The 23,564-nt window shown below is 33.1% G+C and overlaps 1 protein-coding gene across 1 annotated transcript; it reads left to right on the top strand.

The window, feature by feature from the left end:
* Nucleotides 1-8,040: 8,040 nt before the first annotated feature.
* aub (aubergine) lies at nucleotides 8,041-22,490 on the top strand. The gene is made up of 10 exons (XM_018541176.1): nucleotides 8,041-8,211; nucleotides 12,240-12,342; nucleotides 13,991-14,125; nucleotides 15,114-15,322; nucleotides 15,418-15,603; nucleotides 15,681-15,851; nucleotides 16,807-17,086; nucleotides 17,284-17,636; nucleotides 20,936-21,344; nucleotides 21,847-22,490. The coding sequence occupies exons 1-10, from the start codon at nucleotides 8,041-8,043 to the stop codon at nucleotides 22,488-22,490; spliced, it is 2,661 nt and encodes an 886-aa protein (XP_018396678.1).
* The last annotated feature ends 1,074 nt before the right edge of the window (nucleotides 22,491-23,564 follow it).

Below are 23,564 nucleotides of genomic sequence, written 5' to 3'. Positions count from 1 at the left end.
TACTTAATTGTTGTTTTTATTTTATGAAAGACATATTGCAACGTTTTTTTTACATAAAAGTTTTTATAGAAAATATTTAATAATGTTAATATAAGTTAAATAATAATAAAAATAAAAATTGTAATTAATTCTACTTTAATTTTTACGAATTTATTAATTTTTACAATTTATAAATTTAAAGAAATTTGCGGGAATGGATGATAAATGTCGGACCAATCACAAACCGGGGAGAAGGTGGCCAGACTCTTATTAGAGGGTCACTAAATCCTACTAATTCCAGCTGAAATGCATCGCCGATTAAGGATGCGGTCGAGTAGCCACTACGAATGCTTTGAAGCGTTTGATTGACCAATCAAAAGAATGAATTTTACAAATTGACCAATCAAGAAACACTTCAAAGCATTCGTAGTGGCAACTCGACCGCACCCTAAATCTGATTAGTCATTTATCGTCAGAAAGAAGGCTAAATCCGATTCAACTCGTAAACGCTAAATATCCTATTGATTCTGATTGAATGTTACTGAACCAACTATGGGCCAATTTCACCAACGTCGGTTAAGCTAACCGACGATTAAAGTGTCAACCGTGATTGGTTCATTCTGGTCAAAGACAAATGCGATTGGATAATTCTATTGGAATTAACCGTCGGTTAACTTAACCAACGTTGGTGAAATTGGCCCTATGTGCTTTGCCGATAAATTCTTATTGAATTTAACGTTGGTACTTGAGCCGGTTGAATCCGATTGGTGCACCCATATATGTAATACTACTATATGGCTAGATGAGAGAGAAGTCCATGTCCCACGGTGCGGGAATATACTTCTCTCTCTTTCTCAGCGTACTTTGAACGTTGTGCGCATGCGTCGGATTCATCCCCTCCATCAATAATAAATAGAAGGATAAATATACATATATGTGTAAGGAAGAAGGAAAAAGTGATTGATTCCGCTTCAGGGTATAACCTTATTACAGTTAACAGAGTCAGTTTAGTCGGAATAAATAAATTAATCCTAATTTTATGAAATAAACTTTTTCAAAATTGCCGTTATGTATATAAGAATACAGTGCAATCCCTTACAGAAATTTCATGATAATCAGTGCAAACTAATACCTATTTCATACCTATGCAAACTAATGTTTTCAGTCGCATTAGGCGCATTAGGCTTTTTGCCACATAAATAACATATCTTGACCATTTTTGCCTGTGTACAACAGCACACATCTAATAAGCATAACGAGCATAACCTGTTCGCGTCATCTCACTGATCGCACTCTATTTTCCTATTGGCGGATGCAATCAATCCAACGCATGCGCACAATACTCAAAGTACTCTTAGAAAGAGAGAGAAATATATATTCCCGCACCGTGGTTCTGGGACCGCTTCCTCTCACTCCTTCTTATAGGCACTAGCCATATAGTAGTATTACATATATGGGTGCACCACATTTGTACTAGGAAAATAGCATGTTATTTCTTAATAAAAGTAGTGCCTGATAGAAATCCTATTAATTCTTATTTGTTTTCAATAGGTAGAATTTTCTGTTCCGATTGAACTGATTTATTCCCATTAATTTTTATCGGATTTCATCGGTTTCAAACAGTTTTAATAGGAAGTTTTAAGCAGGGCAATCACAATCAAATGTGAGAAGAATAATCGACTGTGAGTGGTCAATTTCTTATAACTTAATACTTAAAACTTAGGTAATGGCCTGGGGCTCTATTCCTGAAAAGAAACGTATACGAAAAACTAGGAAAATACTATAGTATACGTAACGTATACTGTATTTCCCTAGACTTTCGTATACGTTTCTTTTCAAGAATAGAGCCCCTGGTTTACATTGTGCACTTGATACGCGTACTAACTGGTTACTTTTATAGCGTTTTCCACTGGGAAAACGCTATTAGAGACCTAGAAAACAGAGATGCGTCATTGAAGGGTATGGCTTGATTGGCTGTCTAAATCACGTGATCAGAGAGCCATTTTAATTCACTATTGCATCTAAAGGTGCTTTTTCATGCGCAGCACGCTGCAGCAGCAATTCGTTACTATTGGTTAAGAATTTTATGTAAGCTAGATGACGCACTTCCGGCGCAAAATACATTTTGCCGCAGTTCGTTGAAGTTGAACCGAACGAACAGCAAGCAGCAAGCGGCAAAATCGAGGCAATATTATTTATTGCAATAAATATTAGGAAAATTAACGAAGAATGGCTTCGGATAAGGTACGAATGTTTGTAAATTAGATCATTTTATACTTTACTTTTTCAAATTTGTGGTAAAGTATAAAATGATCTAATTTACAAACATGTATCCGTACCTTATCCGAAGCCATTTTTCGTTTATTTTCCTAATATTTATTGCAATAAATAATATTTTCATAATGAAACGACGGACATATTGTACGCTTTCTCGATTTTGCCGCTTGCTGCTTGCTGTTCGTTCGGTTCAACTTCAACGAACTGCGGCAAAATGTATTTTGCGCCGGAAGTGCGTCATCTAGCTTACATAAAATTCTTAACCAATAGTAACGAATTGCTGCTGCAGCGTGCTGCGCATGAAAAAGCACCTTAATAGATATATAGTTTTATAACATATGTACATATATATATAGAGAGAAAAATTTAGACAATACAGCGTCGAAGTGCAATAAAAAATTATTATTATGGTGTAAGTATTCTTATTTGTGTGAATATTTAATATCGGACTTAACCTAACCTAATCTAATCTTTCTACCTTTTGTATCAACTGTCATCAGCTTATTGGTCAAGAGCACTTATGTTGAATTAAAATAGCGGTGGTTACCTAACCCAACCGACGCAATGTCGCATCTCTGTTTTCTGGGCCTCTAATCCCCCCTTGTCTACTATAGTAGCAGCTTACGCTCGGTCTATGGTTCCTTATGTCTATGGTTTCAGCAGCTCGTGTAAGGGTCTGCGCACAATGGAGGAACAGATATTAAATATTAAAATATTAACCTATCAGAATCGTGTATCCGATGTATCTGGTATCTGATAGGTTAATATTTTAATATCTAATATCTGTTCCTCCATTGTGCGCAGACCCTAAAGGTACCTTTACCTATACAATGAAAATGTTGCGACACCAAATGGTGCGCATCCTTCGACATAATTCGTGCCAAACGTTCCTATTGGTCGCTTGAGATATTTCTTCGACAAACGTTATCATTGAATTATCACTTAGACCGTCTTTCTTGTAACTTTATTTTGTCGCGTGCCTGTAGTTGGTGAGTTTAGGCTTGTTGTAATATCGCTGTGTCCTGTGCATTCCAAAAAAAATTAGCTTAACAGCCTTCCGCATGGTTGAGACTTGTGCTTTTGAAAGTCACGTGATACTTAGCGTCATGCTTCATTGGCTATCGTCTTATGTGACGTATGCCTGTAGGTTTGTATCAATCAGGATATCTCTCTCATAAAACACACCCCTCTCGAAAATTTCGGAATGATTGACCTGACGACCTGAGTTCATTTGCTCTTGGCCATTGTATGTTGCATTTTGGTTGCCGGTATTGGAAATATTTGAGAACGAGAAGTTCGTCATACGAGGAAGCATTAAAAAGAGGAAGCTTTCGACAAGTAAGAGATATATTCTGTTTTATCTCGTTCAATGATTTATATGCACGTTTATAATTTCTGTTAATACGTTCTATGTAATTCGATATTATACAGATGCAACAGAGTTGAGATTATTACCCGGTCGAAAGATATCAATTATATACTTTTTCTCATCGAGTTAGATAATGCAAACGTGTTTAATTTTTGCTCAATCTTATGATTTTTATGGAACAAACAAAACGAAGCGCGGGAGCGAATATCAATACTTCTATCATAGGGCTGTTGGAGAGTATAAAAAATTTCTAAATAAATCACGCGCGATATACACACTAATATGAGACATTCGTATGTTATGTGCGTACATTGTGTTATACATAAAAATAGTAGATGTTTAAGAAAAGTAAAACGTGAGACGCAAGTACATTTGAGGAGTAATAATTTCAAGGAGAGCACAGATATCTTTTTTACTGCTGACACGATTGGACGCTTGTATAGACATGTACGTAAAAAATAAGCGAGGGATTCTGGTCGCTGCCGGGCCTTCTTTCACAAAAAGTGATTGTTTTATTTTGAATACATTGCATAATATAAGTGTGCCGATTAATATGAAAAGTATATAATTTTCATAAGATTGAAAATTGCGAATTGTAGATCAGAATTCATTTGATCGGAACAAAAATTACGTTAATTATGACTGAATTTTGACTTTTTTCAGTCTTCAGTTTTTGCAATCCTCGGTCTCCAATACATAACCTAATTACTGGATTTATTGATTCTAGATCTCTAATTTATTTTTATGAAACAGTTTTGTTCTCGGCTTTATATAATTTTTTATATATTGTAAAATTTTGTGTTTACTCTTTTACATTTAATTTTATGGACATGTAACATCGTAATATGACCTACAGATTAAGCTTTTCTTGCCTGAATTTTCATTTTTTATGCTTATTGTTTTATGCTTTTCTTGTCTGAATCGTCATTTTTGAAATCTTATTAAATGCTTACGCCATTGCAGTCTGTTTATGTGATACATGTCCGAACTTGTGGAAGCCGTTATCGGATATAACCTCTATTGGAAATTTTCCGCATGATAAAACCTTGAGACTAGTATTGCATTAGGGGTCTGTTTCCTGTGGCCGATTTTATATATTGTAAAATTGTGTGTCTTACGTTTAATTTTATTGATATGTAATATCGTAATATGATCTACAGATTAAGCTTTTCTTACCTGAGTCTTTATTTTTTATGCTTACGCCATTGTAGTCTGTTTATATGATACATGTTCGAACTTGTTGGAATCGGATAACCTCTGTTGGAAGTTTTTCACATAAAACCTTGAGGCTAGTATTGCATTAGGGGTCTGTTTCCTGTGGCTAAACTAGTATATACTTTTGGAACTTCTAAATTGAGATAGGTATATGTTCGATATTTGTTGAAAGTAAGAGTTTTAGAATAGTCTATTGCAGAAATAGAAAATTGATCTATAATTACATTTATCTGTATTTGTCAAACATGTATGACAACCTGTTGATTGACTATAGATATGAGAATATCTTTGCTTACAGCCAATTAGCATGCTGGGAAATTTGTCTTACAATAAAAAACGGACAAATTTTTGGTCATTTACATATTTTAAGTAGTTATAATTATTTTGTCTTTATTATTCATTAGACATAAAACAAAGGTAGAAGTGCTGAAAGCATTCAAACATAGCCATAATTCTAGATCTATTCTTTTCCAAAGAATTTAGATTTAATTCTGAACTAGTGCAATACATTAGAATGAACAAATTATAGGTCAACGCGATGTTACAAAATACTTTAAACCGTTTTTTGATTGATTGATTTATAAAATTCTTTTGATTGATCAACTAAACATTTCAAAGTACTTGTAGTGAGAATTTGACTGCAGTCCTCACTTTAATTTATTATACTAGTTTATGAGGTCAATTCTGTAACTTGAAATCTGTTTTTTGTGGCTGAAATAATATATACTTTTGGAACTTAGAACGAAATATAAGTATATATTTCATGTTTGAAGAAAGAAAGAGTGTTAGTGTAGTCTAGTATAAGAATAAAAACAGATCTCTGAAATGAGATAAAGATTATGAAAGTAAGCAAATTTATCAGGTATTTACCAATAAAATTATAAACATTCTAAATATGCTCACTTTTATAAGTTTCATCTCTGGAGCTTTCCAACAAATAACTGTGTGACACAATAATTATCTTTATTCAACAGGGATGTAATGATTCACTATATTACATTATCTGTGTCTCTTTTTGGAAAGCTTGTTTCGAGATTACAGAATTCGTCGCTATAATTTGGGGATGGAAAAACAAGTATTAGCTTTAGAAGAAGAGAACGAAAAATATCGAACAATAAAGATAGAGTAATTTATAATTGGAACTGGAGTAGGAATAATATGTAGCCCAATAGGAAATAGCCCCTCTCTTCCCAAACGAAATTTTCTATGCTACCTGTTCCTGGACCGAAAACAAAATCGAAGAGGCTTCTATGCAGCTTTATTCAGCGAGCAACTATGAAAGATAAAACCGAAATTGTTGATATTGTAATTCAAAAATTAATATTCCAATGATATTTAATGTTTGACACAACTTGGTAAAATTATTACAATATATTTGATTTTATATACTGGATGTATACTAAGTACGCTACAAGATTTTAAGAGGTGATTTCTGTTCAAAAGTATATCACAAATTCAAGATAAAACCTTCATATATCAATATGTCCAAAACTACTTAGGTTCAATGATACAAAGTGTTCAAAGCTGGGAAAAATTTCGTTTTTTCTAAAAATTTTGAAAACTTTCCAATTATATTAATGAAATTTTGTATATGTTTAAATTTTTATCAAAGTAACTCGAATGGATTTTAAAATTTTCGGAAAAAACAAGATTTTTTGACATTCTATATTTTTTTTTAAACTAAATCGTTTGGGAAAATATAAAAGTTTTTATCTTAAATTTGTGCGAGCAATCTCCCTTAAAATCTTTTCGTATACTTAGTATACACTCTGTATACACACATATTTATTATATACACGTATTGTGTATAGTATACACTATACATGTATAGTATACATATAAATGTAGTCAAAAATATCTCGCGCCTCTATCTTACTACAGCTATCTTACCAAATATAAATATCAAACTGTGAAAATAATTGTATTGTTTTTTCAAAAAATTGATATTGTAATTATATTCCTAAATATTCTCCTTTTCTTCCCAAACATAAAGTTTTCCCCAGGGATGGGAAGTAACTCGTTACTTTTGTAACGAAGTTACAGTTGGAGTTACTTTTTTTCAGTAACTGTAACTTAACTTCGTTACTTTTTTCCATCTGTAACTATAACTTAACTTACTTACATTTTTTGAGTAACTAGTAACTAATTTAATAGTTACTTTTTTATAGTTTATATACATATATTCAAATTCTTATTTATCAATTTAGTGTGCGATAGTGTCCATTTGGTGCTACAAATGCCTTGAAACATTTGATTAATCAGAAAAAAGAAATTAATTAAAGAGTTTATAGAATTTATTTGCAACTTTTAGCTGAATGTAAAAAGAATATTGTTTGCAAGAAAACATTGTATATGTGCTATTTCATATTCATTTATATTACTTTAACGAAAAACGTTTTTACCATACAATTTTCTTCTTCAATACAATTTTTATAACATGTAAACCATTCTTTTTTTTAATTGTCCTAATTACTCTGATGACCCTGTGTATCATTCTTGTTTAATATTAGGTGAAAAACAAGAGTAAAACGATACACGAAGATAGTTGGGTAACGTTTCTGAATGCAGCCCTAGTATTGATGCTACTAATGAAAATTCTGATGAAAAAGTAACTTAAAGTTATTTCTTCAGTAACTGTAACTATAACGAATTACTTTTCAGAGTCAATAACTTGTAACGGTAATTAATTACTTTTTGATAAAAAAAACTGTAACTGTAATTAATTACTTTTACAAAGTAACTTTCCCATCCCTGCTGATTACATTACAACTATGTTCCATTCCTCACTACAAATAAAAATTTAGAATTCAAATGTACTATAGATTTTCAGTATTTACAGTGACTAATGGAACGTAGCTTATAGGAGCTTTCCAAGCAGCATTGTGTAACACAGTGATCATTTCATCTTTGTTTAATGTTGGTGAACAACAAGTAATGATTCGCTGTGTTACACCGTGTCGTTTGTGTCTCTTGTTAGAAAGCTCCGTATATGTGTATAATTGTTATTATGTGTTATGTCGATATTAACAGGTGTTTAACATAATACACATAAACATTATTTCTCTTGAAACATTTTTTAATCTTTAAATTTTTTTAACATTTGTTCTTAATTTTTTTTAGAGATTGAGCGTTTGTTCTACTTTCTCTTTCTGTCAATATTATTTATTAATTTTTCCAACATTTCAGCCATTTAGATAAAAATGTCTCAGAGAGGAGGAGGAGGAGGAAGAGGGAGAGCAAGTCATGGACGAGCATCACAAAAACAGTCAAGTTCCATGCACCAGCAGGAACCGCAACAGCAACTTCCACATGCTCAGGCATCAACGAGTACTGGAGCCATTCGCAGACCAGGACAATCTACTACACAATCGGTACTATACAGGATAGATACTAAGTATTCTAAAAAAATTTAAGCAGTTTCTCACAAATTTAAGACGTAAGCTTTATATATGACTATGGCTGGGTCCACAACCTCGCTTCAAGAGGTCTAAGGTTGTAGACCCAGCCTATATATCCAAAATGTTTCCCAAGATGCAGAGTGTCAAAGTTGCTCAAGGAAACGTTTTATTTTTTCCAAAAATTTTTTAAACCACTGTTATTATGTGAAATTTCGTAAAAATTATAAAATCTTTTAGCGTACTTGATATTCACCTTATGTATTTGCTGTCGTGAAATATTTATGTACTATTCCACAAGAGCATACGATTCCGCATTTCATTAATAGATAATGCACAGATGTTAAGTTCAATTTTTCCGATTCTCTGAACAGTTTGGAAGAATGCTTTGAGGTTGTATCGTTGTATATGGATAGTATGACTTGTTTTGTTTGTAACAGAGCAAAATAAACACAATGAGTGCTGCACATGCTAGTTTTGAAGCAGTGTTTCTTTGCACACATCCGAAAGGACCGAAAATGTCATGCAGTTGCCGGCCGCTACATGAAAAAGTTAAAAAGGTTCGTTAGGAAGTGAATGAAACGTTATAACGAAACAAAAAGTATTGACGATCTGCCAGAACGAGGCATGTGGCACTCAACGACGAAAAAAGATGACAAAGCTATCATCAAGATGTTTGAGAAGAATCCTGGGTATTCGTTACGGCGAGCGAAGAATCTTTTATTGTAGAAGTGAGCCTTGATACTATTAGACGATGATTGCTTGATACAACTGGCGGTTCACAAAGTTAAAACCTTTTTTGAACAAAAAACATGTCGAAAAACGACTGGAGTGAGCAAAGGCTAATATTGACTGTAATTTTGCCAATGTAATTTTTACCAATGAATTATTCTTTTGGATATGGATTCCTGGAAGGTATGCGTGATCGACTCGTTACGATCCCGTTGTTCAACGTACAGTAAAACACCCAGTGGAAAGTACACGTGTGGAGATGCTTCTGTAAACAGAGATTTGGTTCTTTAAATCTTTTCACGGACAATATAAATGCACAAAAAATGAACATAATTTATCATAAGTATTTATTGAAGTCTGCTCAAAGAGGTGCTTCAAGAAAGGTTCACTGACAACGACTCAAAACACTGAAGTCGTGAACGTGTACGGAGTAGAAATGTGAAAATGACGTCACTACAATGGATTGGCCTTCCTTGATGCCAATCCTATCAAAAACGTGTGAGCGTGAGAATTAAACTCAAGGAAAAGGTTTTTAATTTAAAATAGTTTTTTTCGTCATATATGAAAAATCTGGAAATCTAGGAATCTCTCTCTTCCTAAGACAATGGCTGAAAATCTTACAGAAAGTATGTCCCAACGCTGCCAGGTCATATTCTATAATAAAGAAGATTAGACAACTTACTAAGTAAACGCATTTTAGTTTATTGAATTTATTAATAGATCCAAATCAAATTTTTAACAATTTTTTTTTTTTTTTTTTAGGAGAAACAGTTTGTACGCTCTTGTGAAATAGACTGTAGAGATATGCGAACTATTTGAATACAAATCGAATCAAGTAAGATTTGATTCGATTCGTTTTCGAATCGCTATAATTTGAGCATGAACTATTAAAAAATTTCGAATTAAGTCGTTAATTAATGCTTACAGTCCTGTAAATATCAAAACGACACCCTCTGTGTATGCTGTTGGTTTAAAGTTAAATAGTGAAACGCAAGTGCAAGAATGGTAAATTTATTTGATGGTCAATACAAATTTGATGTACAATTATACATGTAATTAATCAAATTTTAAAATATAAAGTAAATATATACAAGAGAGAGAGCCACTTCTGACTTAGACTTTGATATGTGTGTCGAGGTCGTAACCCTGAGTAACCTCCACCAGATTTGAGATGGCGGTCGCTGTGTTAACCAAGTTATTCGCATAACGCGCATTAGACTCGTATTGGCCATCGACTTGTAACTATTGTTTTATATTTAATATTTTGAATACTTTTTATATCTGTATGCAGCAAGGCTGATATAGAGTGTAAATTATATATATTAATGATTATATATGTAAAGCATGTTATCATATAAATGACCGCCCATTTTTATTTCGTAAACTAGTTAGACCTTTTCAATCTATAGACTTAGTAAATATATTAATATCAAATTAAACGGCTCTAATTAAATATTTCTGGAAAAAAAAACTAGAGAACTGAGGGATGTGCATCATTTTTGTACAATAAAATATTTTGATACAATTCATAAAGGTTTTAGCGTTCGTTTTAATGAATACATCGATGTATGATATGACAAGAGTATTTTACATATTAGACGAGTTATTTCGGTTTAAAGTTTGGCGGACGATCTTTCCTCGAAGTTAAATTACAGATGTAACTGGAAGAAAAAAAAAAAAAAAGTTAAAGGACTGCGCAGAATAATGGCCGTAGCACACACTTTTGCATAAGAGAATCAACCAGTCAAAATGCTTCTCTTTCGTGAAGTGAGAGAAAAAGAAGGATTATGATTTGTTGATTCTCATCTGCTATGACCTTAAAATCAACGGAGAATAGAGAATAAGATTTTCAACGCTTCAAAAATCATGTACCGTGAAATACATAGTTTCTAATGGTTGAAATTCTTATTCTCTGTTCCCTGTTACTTTTATTCTGCGTAGCCCTAAGGCTCCTAAGTAGTCGCGGCGACCATGTTAGAATCATGACGTTATAAGCGAGAATGACACGTTCATTTTTGTTACGTCCTATTTTTCAATAAAGACAATTTGGATAAATCTTAACGACGAGATCACTTTACAACATTTGTAAGAATGGGCAGAAACTATATTTTACTCCTTTGATAGTCAGTAAACGGTAGTAAAAGGCACGTAAAGTGAGCCTATATTCGGCAGGAAACACATGATTTAACAACTGTTGAAACGAATGAAAAATACACTTTTTATGTATAAAATTCCAAGATAAGTGTAATGTCTGCTCATTTTTAAGACTCATAAGTATCTCATAAGTCACATTTTTACAATTATATATAATATGGAAATGGCAGGCAATACAAAATTTCGTTCAAAACATCTTTTTTCACTATTAGTTTATCCGTGCTATAACACGTACACAAGTACGAACTCATGTCCGTGTGCTCGCCTTCGGCCCTTGGCCCGCAAGCATATGAACATAGGCTTGTACTTGTGTGCGTGCGTGTGTGATTATCAATTTTGCCAAGCCGCCGACTAATTTGGTGTTGCCACCATCAACACGGAGTTCTTGGCTTAGTTAATGAATAATAAGTTAAACAAGGGCGTAGTAAGAGTCAAATTACAATTAAAACTCTAAATAACTCTGATAATTTATTCTAATATCAATAAAATGTAATCTTACGCGCGCGCGGACTCTTTAAAAAAACGAATGTAAAGTGTTCAAGAACAGGCAAATGAGAGTCAACTCGGTTAGTGTTGAGTTCTAATCCGTTTATTGGTAATTGGTAAATTAAAAATTATTCATTGTGGAAGCATAAAATGTCCTTTTACTTTGTTCATAGAATAGAACTGTATATTCTTCAAGAAAATTAATCGAAAGATCTAAATTTCCTGTTTACAGTGTATCTCATTTATATATTTATCATACATGATACATAAAGAAGCATAAATCTGATTGTGAAACTTCCACAAAATGCGTGATGGGTCTGTTACAATAGAATCAAGTGAATATTGTTCTGCTCAAAGTCATTGCTTCAAATGTAAAAGATGTAAATTGCATTAAGATCACAATGCTTTTGATGTTTCTCGGAAATATTAAATTGAGTGATAACAGGTCAATCATTTAATTTTTTTCACTTAAGTATAATTTACAAACAAAAAGTCTCTATCGAAAAAATAATAAGAAAATTGCTTATTTTTGGAGGCAGAATAGGCAATCTCTTAATTTTTTGGCATAGTGTATGTACACATATGCAATTTAATAATAATAACTTATTTCTTAATCTAAATTTTTTTATCAGAGTACCGGACGGGGTGTAATACAACGTGTTGGTGAAAAAGGCGATAGTACAGGAGTTGGACAAATAGGTAGAGGAATGGAAAAGCTCAGTATTCAACCTACTAGTACGATTTGTTTTATTTGTTTTATTATATTTATATTATTTCAAAATTTAATCTATAGAGTGCAAACATAATACGTATAAAGGACCCCGCACAAAACTTATGGAAAATGGTTTTCGGTCAAATTGGCTGAAATTTTAATATGTTATAGTTTTCGCCATGCTGATAAAAAGTTATCATTGCACCAAGTCCCAAAAGTCAATATTTCCCAAGATATAAAGGGTCAAAGTAGTGAAATATGGTCATCCGCAGTAGTAAGACGTATGTTATAAGTATAAGTGATACATTGATATTTATTCGCGAAATAAATAAAAATCATTTCGCGTGTCGTCAGAGTTTAGAGGCTTGCGGTGGTGTGCGCGGCGCGAGGCGTTTCCCATTCCCCGCGCGCCAAGCTAACGATGGCGGATATTCGGTAGTAGTAGGCCGGACGAACGCGTTTATTTGGTTATATTTAAGGTCTAATATCTCGTTAAATATTGCGTAAACTGCAAAATGGTATAAGACTTTTCGACTTAATTCGATCTACTCTACCTGCTGTAGATAGGTGATTTAATCGGTTAATGACACCCTGTGGTGTTCCAGACTAACCGGAAAATATTACATGAACAGGTAGAGCGGACTGAACTGAGTCGAAAAGTCCTCTACCGTTTTGTAATTTTTGACTCAGTTCAGTTCGCTCTACCTATTCATGTAATATTTTCCGGTTAGTCTGGGACACCCTGTACATATATACATGTAAAAATCGATTTTTATTTATTTCGTGAATAAATATCAATGTATCACTTATACTTATAACATACGTCTTACTACTACGAATGACCATACTTCACTACTTTGACCCTTTATATCTTGGAAAATATTGACTTTTGGGACTTGGTGAAATGATAACTTTTTATCAGCATGGCGAAAACTATAACATATTAAAATTTCAGCCAATTTGACCGAAAACCATTTTCCATAAGTTTTGTGCGGGGTCCTTTTTCCCATATTTTAATGCAATACATTTATTTTTAAGCATAAAATTGATAATAAAATTGTATCATAATAATTGTGTATATATAATAATTGTGTATACATAAGATTTTTATTTATACTCTGTTCAATGAAAGAATGACCTCGGCCTGCGCATCAAGATAGCGTAGCAGACAAAGTGGGAATGTATTCAGTACCGTATACGTAGATATATAAATAAGGTATGCTCGGACCTGAAGTTAGAAACAAACACTGAAACAAATTATTCGACTGTGTTACAGAATAAATAACGGAATAAATACATATATGTCAATGATCTAATAATCTGATGTCATCCGGCAGCTTGTACAAGGAATTAGAAAATTGTAGTACAGCACTGTGAGGAGAGAGGGGCTTCTGTGGGCGGAGATCTGCGCGAAATGGGCGAATTTTCGTCCTATGCGAGATTCTCTCGTTGAACAGAGTATAGATCTTTCTTTATATAATAGAAAGACATTGCTTTGTACATTTTTTATAATACATAAATGAAATAAGCACACATGCTTTGTATAACATAAATTTTACATGTTATTTATGTTTATTGTTTTATATTTTTATAATCGAAATATTTTAGAAAATATGTCATTGTAGACAAGTCTTTTTTTCGATATTAAAAATAAGGAACTTTTTCGTGTAGCTGGTGGCAGTGGTGATGCTGGTGCCGCCGGTCCTGTAGCTGTTGTGGCATCTGGTAGAGGTGCAGCTCGCGGCAAAAGAATCTTACCCGCAGATATTTTTGTGACAAAACCAAGTCATGTAACGAATAAGAAAGGTGAGCAATAATATACATATAATAGTTATAACATGTATACACAAAGTGTTTCCGTATAAGTGATCATATTTTTTTATCTTTTAAATTAATAGAGATCTAAACAAGTGAAACAAACGTTCATTTGTTTTGAGTGTTAAAATATTTATTATATTGTTATATTGAATAAAAATATTACACATAATCATCTTGTATTAACTACACAGGCCCACAAAAAAAAATGAACTTTAATGTCCATCGGCAAAACCATAGTATCCCTATGTATTTTTTCCCGCTGAATCCGAATCCGGCATCCGTTTAACCCCAGCACGTCAGGTTCAAGGGCATTTGAAGGTCAAATCGAGGAAAACGGTAATAACCTATTCAAAATATCAGTCTTGTACGTTTTGGGGTTCGCTAAACCCGAATCCGCGGCATGGTTTAAAATTTAAAAAAAAATTTCATAGGAATCTTATTTTTTAACATTTGCAACAAGTTAAGAGTGTGCGGGAAAAAATGATGGAAAAAATACTCTAATATATAAGGCATAATATCAGTCATCACGAAACTCATGATTTTCTTTTTTTCCTTACTCTTTTGTCTTCAAATGATCTATAAAGTGGATTCCGCTTTCGCTTCTTTCCTTCCACTAACAAATGTTAAAAAATAAGATTCCCATGAAATTTTTTTTTAAATTTTAAACCATGCCGCGGATTCGGGTTTAGCGAACCCCAAAACGTACAAGACTGATATTTTGAATAGGTTATTACCGTTTTCCTCGATTTGACCTTCAAATGCCCTTGAACCTGACATGCTGGGGTTAAACGGATGCCGGATTCGGATTCAGTGGGAAAAAATACATAGGGATACTATGGTTTTGCCGATGGACATTAAAGTTCATTTTTTTTTTTGTGGGCCTGTGCTATCAAAGGCATTTTACATTTTTATTTTTCGATATTTATTCTCTTTTAATATTCTGCACTTAATTTTCATACATACTCTTAATTTTCAGGCACGTCTGGTTCTCACAAAGTAATAACAGTAAATTACTTCAAAGTACTTAAAGCTACTGATTGGGCTCTTTATCAGTATCGTGTTGATTTTTCACCCGAAGAAGATCGTACGATGGTGCGTAAAGGTTTACTGAAAATACATCAAAAGAAAATTGGTGCGTATATCTTTGATGGCACTGTAATGTATACAAGTCGCCGATTATCTGACGTAAGTAGTAAAGGCATAGATAATACAGTATTCATCTCTTGTATATGTCGTTTATCTTTTCAAGTGTGTAAATATAATTAAAATATCTTTTTTAGCGAATGGTATTTACTTCAACTCGACAATCGGATGAACAGCATATAACAATTACTGTTCGTCTTGTGGGTGATATGTTGGTTGGAGATGCCCACTACATTCAATTCTTTAACATAATTATGAGAAAATGTTACGAGCACTTAAAGCTAAAATTGATCGGTCGTAATTATTTTGATCCTAATAGTAAAGTAAGTAACATTTACAGATGCAATATTGTATTTAGAGAAAACTCGATGCGAAATAATGTTTCATTATGTTAATGTAGATTATCTTGCCGGAACACAAATTAGAATTGTGGCCAGGATATGTATCATCTATCCGTCAACATGAGCGAGATATTTTGATGTGTGTCGAGATAACAAATAAAGTTATGAGATTGGAAACCTTGGGAGATATTCTGAATAGCTTATATCATCAAGATAGAAGCAGATTCAGAGTAAGTTGTACATTTTGTCTTAGAATTGCTTAGACTTTTGATAGAATTCTTTTGAATTTTTATTAAAAATAACTATTTAAAAAATCTATTAAAAATAAGGTAAATATTTAGAAACGGCGAGCCACACCTCCGATGACCTTGACATATATTGTCAAGGTCATGACCCCGAGTGACCTTCACCAAGTTTTAGGTGGCGATCGCTGACCGTTAAAAAGTTACAAACCAAAAAGTTTCAAAAATTACGTTTTATTTCTGTTATGTAGCGCGACTTCCACGCGAAGCGACTCTCACCCTACTTCCCCCCTTGCTTTAAGGGTGAACGATCCCCCCCCCCCCCCCCCCCCCCCGCTTGAAGATGCACAACTTCCATAATTGTACTGTTGTACATGAATTTCGACCTTTTATGCGATGCGAGAGCTACCTCATACCAAAAAATTGGTTAAATTATTTTTAACAGCGTGGAGTGGCTCCTCGTAGAAGGGGACAAAACCCACTGCATACATTTTACAATATAGAAATAAGACGTTATTCTTTAAACTTTTTTTGTGAAAAGTCTAATATTTGTTTTTAAATTTCGTGCACTATTGAACTTAATTGAGAGTCGTTAAACGTATGCGCATGCGATCATAGAGAGGGGAAAGTATGGTGAGAATCCAAACTTTTTTGTTCATAACTTTTTAACGGACAGCGACCGCCACCTAAAACCTGGTGGAGGTCACTCAAGGTCACAATCTTAACAACATATCAAGGTCAAGATCATCGGAGTTGGCTCCCCTTTTCTGAATATTTATCAAATATAATATTTTTTTCAAGAAGGTTAAAACTTGTTATAATTTCCTCGTTGTAACTGTACTTGAATTATTTGAATTATACGAGAAATCATGTGAGTTTTTACACTATATAATGTACGAGGAAATATACGAAAATAAATAAATGTATATACGTGTCTGCACAGGAAAATTTCTGTAATGCTGTAATCGGAACTGTAGTTCTTACCGATTATAACAACAATACGTACCGCATTGAAGACGTAGATTTCTCAGCTACTCCTAGCAGCACATTTCCTTTGAAAAATGGCGAAAGTATAACATATGTAGACTATTATAAAAAAAAATATGATATCAGGATTTCGAATCCTGGACATCCAATGTTGGTGACGAGATCCAAAACGAGAGATCGACAAGCTGGAGAGGCAGAGCGTGTTTATTTGGTGCCTGAACTCTGTCGAACAACAGGTATGTCATACTATTGTTTTATTGATATAATTTCGAAAATTTATTGTTTTCATTATTTCTTTTATTATATTATACTTTGTCTTTGAATGCAATGGCAAAGAAACATTGTGTTCTTTGTTACTATAAAATGTGAAGTTGTGTATTTTACCTAATGAATAATTTATTATTTTTAATGTGAAGTCGTTTTTTATTTGCAGGCTTGACTGACGCTATGAGAGAAAATTACAAACTTATGTCAAGTTTGGCTGTTGAGACACGTCTTCACCCTGGAAAGCGTATTGAAAAATTATTAAAGTTTAATAAAAGGCTTTGTAAGGAACCTGCTATCGCGCAAGAATTATCCGAGTGGAACTTACAGCTAGATGACAAGTTGCTCCAAATTCCTGCGCGGCAATTACTTAATGAGAAAATCTTTTTCGGCGGAGACGTATTTACCAATATCGAACACGGTGATTGGACGCAAGCTATGATAAATAAGAAATGTGTAATTTCTCCAAGATTAATGGAGTGGGTCTTTGTGATTTCGGAAAGGGATAGAGGTTGCGCTGAGGTAATGCAGATTTTTACTAAATACTGCTATAAATTACTAAATATAAATATATAGACAAATTTTGAACACTGAATGCATATATGAATATATGTAGGGAAGACCGGGGCTCCATGAGTCATTAACTGTTTAAGGAAATCCAGAATATTTAGGTTAGTGCAATTGGTATCATATGATTGTTATTTAGTTGCCCATTCTATGTATCTAGATGGCAGCGATCCATTTCGTTATCTTTCTGTACACATGCTGTTGAAGAATCTCATGGTGCAAAAGTAATTATTTTATCTGTCAAAATTTCTTACACGTTGATTATTGCGAGTTACATACGATTATGATTCTACACATCTTTTCACATTTTCTCTGCAGTGCAGATAGTTTATTGTTTATTTCGATGTTATATTTCACCGTTTTTTTATATTAGACACATTGGGATACCATAGGTCATGTACTAATAGGTGTATAGAATAAGTTGCGTAGCTGCAGAACCGTATATGTATAAAAAATTATGTAATCGTATTTTACGCGTATATTTATGATAAAAAATGTAATTAGATAAATCTCTTTATACATATGGTTATGTATAAACTATGCAAAATTGTCTGGATAGATTATAATTAAATTAAATTAGTTAATTGGTCAAAGTTAAATTGGGTAATACAAATTCTTTTATATTTTTTTTTAGAAAACAATAAAAATGGTTAGAAAATATAAAGAAGGCCATCTGAGGGTAAATAAGTGCTTGACCCATGGTATCCCGGGTACAAAGTACCATTGAGTCATTACTAAAAATTTCTTTTTTGATTTTTATTTAGAAAACAAATCAATATTTATCAAAAATGCTCAATAAATTTTAAAATATACATTATCCCTTAATTATTATATATAAAAAAATTGAGATAAAAAAATCTTATATTTTAATATACTTTTTACTGTTTGAATTTTTGTGACTCATGGTGCCCCGATCTCCCCTACATATTCGAAGATATATTATACACATATATCATATATATAGTTTTATTTTAATTACATCAATTAAATCTCTCAGGAAAAAAATGGAAGATATATTTCCGATGTACGGAAATACGTTTTAAATAAATTGATTTTAAAAAAGATAAATAATGATATAATTAAGGCTCCTGAATACCGGCGACGGCCATGTTGGAATTGTGACGTCATAGGCGAGAAAAACACATTAATTTTTCTTGCGTCCCATTTTTTAATAAAGACAATTTGGATAAATTTAAAAGACGAGATCGCTCAAAAACACTTGTGAAAATTGGCGGAAACTGTCCTTTCCTCCTCTGATAGTCAGTAAATAATCGTAAAAGGCATGTACAGTGAGCCTATACTCGGGCAGAATCACACATTTTGACAGCTGATGAAACGAGTGAAATATACGCTTTTACGTATAAAATTTCACGATAACTGCAGTTTCCGCCAATTTTTAGGACTTTCACGAGTACGAGGGAAGTCACATTTTCACAAATAAGCAAATATTGACGAAATGGCACGCAAGAAAAAATTTGTCGTCAAAACATCACTTTTTCACGCCTATTAGTTCAGACTTTTACCATGGCGATGTGCTATACACACACAAGCATGAACCCATGTCTGTGCGCTCCTCTTCTACCCGAAAATGAGCACACGGACATGAGCTTACATTTGTGTGTATAACCAGTAGCGTACTACCAGTTTTGCTAGCCACCGACTAATTTGGTGTCGCTACCCATCAACACGGAGTTCTTGGCTGAGTATTCAGGAGCCTTAAGTTTCGAAACAAATTCTTTTAAGATCATGTAAAGACCATCATTATTTAAAAAAAAAATCTTTTTCGTACTAGGGCGCGTAAAATGCGATTTTACACCCCGGAGAATTGTAAATAAACAACACCCAATTACTCCCCACTCAGCAAAACAATCCATGAACCTCATTCCCCACCTTCACAGCTCCCTAGTACGAAAAATTTTGTTTGCGACTCGGGAGTAAGGTTTTCACACCCGCGTGTGTTCGACCGTACACTCGGGCTGGCTTCGCCAGTCCTCGTGCCGTCGAACACCCTCCGGGTGTAAAAACCACTTTTACTCCCTAGTCACAAAATAGTACATTGTGCAACTAGGGAGCAAAATAGGCGTTTTCCGACGAGTGCGCGTTTGACGCCCGAGCGAAGCGAGGGCTGCAATTCGCACTCGTCGGTAAACACCTGTGCTCCCACGATGCACATACTATTTTTTCACACTCTGAGCGCAAAATTATACTATTTTTGCTCCATATATTGCGGGAGCAAAATATCACTTTCTCTCCCGAGGGAGCAAAATAGCAATTTCGCTCCCTCTGTACTATTTTTCTCCCTAGGGAGAGAAAGTGCTATTTTGCTCCCGCAATATAGGGAGCAAAATTAGTATTTTGCGCTCAGAGTGTGAAAAATAACTATTAGTTGGATTGTCCTTTTTTCCAAAATAAAAGAGAAAAAAGATGAACCGTACCAAAAATTTAGCTGAAAAGAACAAACTATATGATTTTTGTACATAAATTCCTTTAATTATTTTACAAAATTTAGAGTTAAGCTCGATCTACATAGCAAACCGTACGTAAAGGGCAGGACGTGAAGTTCACTCAACTTTCTGCATTCTGCATTTTATATAGATCGTGCTTTATCAAGAAATAAATTATTTTATATGCTTTATTCTCTGATATATTATAATATAAAACATCTCGGTACGACAATTTTTGACGAAATTATTCTATCTTGAAATTTGCCTATTTTTACAGAGTGAAACAGGTGTTACGTTAATTTTGTTGGCCAGTGTATTTAGATTTTAAAAATAAGATTTTTTAAATACACATTTTCCTGTATGAATACTTTTGTATTATATTTTACAAAAAAGAGAGAATGTGGCATACTATATAATTATATTACATAATTATACATATGTATCTGTCTTTGGCATATGCATATATATGTGGAAAATAATTGAATATTTTTTTATTTTTTAATATAAAAGATAAAGATAAGAAAATTCGGAACCATCTTTATGTTCTTTATATTTTTATTCTTACAGCTAATTGTATTTTTATTGATATATCGCTACTTTTATACAAACTAAAATTTTTATCAATAATCTCTTTAGTTCATCTTAAATAATCTGTTATTATTATTGTATGTACATAATTGAAGAAAATAAATTTTGAAAACATTGATTTTGTGTAAATCAATGTTTTGAATATTATGCGATATTTCAAACTAAAGTATTAAAATATTGATTAAGTTATAAAATTTTATTTTATTCGATATCATATTTTAGGGTTTTATGACAACTTTATTGAAAGTATCAGCAGGCATACAATTTCAAGTGGAAAAACCAAAATATGAATATATTCGTGATGATAGACCAGGCACATATAATGAAAAACTAGAACAAATTCTAAGCAAACGAGTACCACAATTGATATTTTGCGCGGTATCAAACAATCGCAGCGATCGCTACTCTGCTATCAAGAAAAAGTGCTGTGTAGACCGGCCTGTGCCATCACAGGTTTGCTTGACAAGGACGATGACGCACAAAAACATCAAGTCTATTTCAACAAAAATAGCAATACAAATGAGTTGTAAATTGGGTGGGGCACCGTGGTATGTGGATATTCCGTTAGAAGGGCTAATGATTGTTGGATTTGATGTTTGCCATGATACAACTTCGAAGAAAAAAGATTTCGGTGAGTATAAAAATCTCAACGCTTTTTTACATAAAACATGTCAAAATTACAATATGTAATTTTATAGCTTCTTAAGTTGAATCTCTTAAAAATTTTTAATTAACTGTCAATTTTTTATATTATGTCTTAACTTTACGATTTCTGGATTTTCTTGGATTAATTTTATTAAAAAATAATTATATAGAAAGAAATGATTAAGAAACGAAAATACGATCTTTTCTTACATGTATAAGATACAGATAATAAAATATTATCGATTAAAATAAAAATTTAATATTTAATTAATACATATTTTAATACAATAAATGTACTCTTTAGGATTTATTGAGTCAAATTCTCTTAATCTCGTTATCAATTGTTCTATAAGAATAAGAACGTAAATATAAAAATAAAGGTATAATACTTTGCAACATTTTATTTTTTATATTTAAAAATAAAAAATAATTCAATTTTTTTTTCTATGTATACATACACATCGTTAATATCAAATTTGCTATTGCAGGTGCTACAGTAGCGACTTTGAATAGACGCATGACACAGTACTTCAGCGCGGTAAACGTACACGAAACGGGCGAGGAATTGTCGAATGATCTCTGTGACAACATCTGCAAATCTGTACAAGCGTACTATGCGCTAAACAAAACTCTACCGGAGCGCATTGTCATTTATCGCGACGGCGTCGGTGAGGGTCAAGTTCCACAGGTTATGGATCGAGAAGTCGAGCAAGTAAGAAAGAGGCTCAGTGGATTGTACGGTGGCCCGGATAAATACAGAATGGCATTTATAATAGTCACGAAGCGACTGAATACACGTTTCTTTGAAAATAATAACAATCCGGAACCGGGCACAATAGTTGACGACGTGATCACAAGTCCGATTAAATACGATTTCTTCATCGTGTCGCAGAAAGTGCGGCAAGGAACAGTAACACCCACTGCCTACAGCGTTATTTACGATAATCTAGGTATGAATCCTGACAAGATACAACGTCTGACATATAAATTGACACATATGTACTACAATTGCTCAAATACCGTTAGAGTACCGGCGCCCTGCCACTATGCCCACAAATTAGCATTTTTGGTGAGTAAGTTCATTCACCGGGCGCCGGATACACAGTTACAAAACACATTGTATTTCTTATAATTTCATTTTGTAACATTAATATTACATTTTTATTTTTCATTTTTTTTTTAATTTTGTACGAATTAATCTGTAGTTTTTGATACTTCCACAAGTACTTTCAGTATAAAAGCTATGTATTTCTCGCAGGTTATCTCTATATCTATTCTTTCCAGGAATACTAAAGCTGCGTCCAGACTATCGAGCCGAACCTCGAGCTGAGAGCTTCGAACTGAAATCAAGTCGAGCTTTAACTAAATTTCATGAGCGTCGCAAGCGATCCATATTATACGTGATTTTAATCAAAGTTCAGCTCGATAATTTCGGTTCGAAGCTCAGCTCGAAACTCGCGGCTCGGCTCGATAGTTTGGACGCAGCTTAATATTTCGTGAATGTACATGAATGAACAGTATCCAAGCTGCTCTTCATCCTAATAAAGTAAACTTACCAGGGTTGCCACAGTTAGGGAAATGACAGGGAATTTTGAAAATGCGTCAAGGAAGTCGGTGTATATGGTTTGGTTTTACGCTTTGCCGTAATCTTTTTTGAAAACCTTTTTTTTTATTGTTTGGAAGTCGATTCCTCAAAATAAAAACCTGCATGTATGTACAATTACTGGAAAGACCGAGGAAAGTATGAATTGCAAAGTTGATGAATCATTCTAGGTCAGGAAAAAATCTCAAAATTTCGTCAGTAAATCAGGGAAATGTAAGGAAATTTTACGATTGCAAATTTGTAGCAACCTTGCTTATGTTCATCAAACATTAACATTTCAAAAATAAATATCGATAGATACGGAAATAACCTGCGATTTATCTCATTATTTTTGTTAGTATTATATCTCAGACCGATATCTTACGGGAACAAAGTTTTATTTTTATGATAATTAAAATTTCTCAGAGAGGTTGGAACACTAAAAGAGAAAATCGGACAACATACTTGTGCTTTCAAAAACAATAAAAGCACAAGTTATTGAAGTAACATTGCTATGAAATGATACTTTATAGAGAATTTTTTACATAAATGCATAAAAAAAACTTATTTAAAAAAAAATGACAATACATATGAAACTAAAATATACTAAAATAAATAAATAGC

Source organism: Cyphomyrmex costatus, unplaced genomic scaffold (assembly GCF_001594065.2).
Source record: "Cyphomyrmex costatus isolate MS0001 unplaced genomic scaffold, Ccosl1.0 scaffold278, whole genome shotgun sequence".
Classification (NCBI taxonomy): domain Eukaryota; kingdom Metazoa; phylum Arthropoda; class Insecta; order Hymenoptera; family Formicidae; genus Cyphomyrmex; species Cyphomyrmex costatus.
The sequence above is the reverse complement of the archived record's forward strand: the minus strand, read 5'-3'. Positions and strand labels throughout refer to the sequence as shown.

Excerpts from the sequence above, each read along its gene's own strand:
- aub (XM_018541176.1), top strand. The coding sequence starts at position 8,041 with ATGTCTCAGAGAGGAGGAGGAGGAGGAAGAGGGAGAGCAAGTCATGGA. Across the intron at positions 15,604-15,680 it reads ATTTTGATCCTAATAGTAAA|ATTATCTTGCCGGAACACAA; the intron begins GTAAGTAACATT and ends ATGTTAATGTAG. Across the intron at positions 17,637-20,935 it reads GGGATAGAGGTTGCGCTGAG|GGTTTTATGACAACTTTATT; the intron begins GTAATGCAGATT and ends ATCATATTTTAG.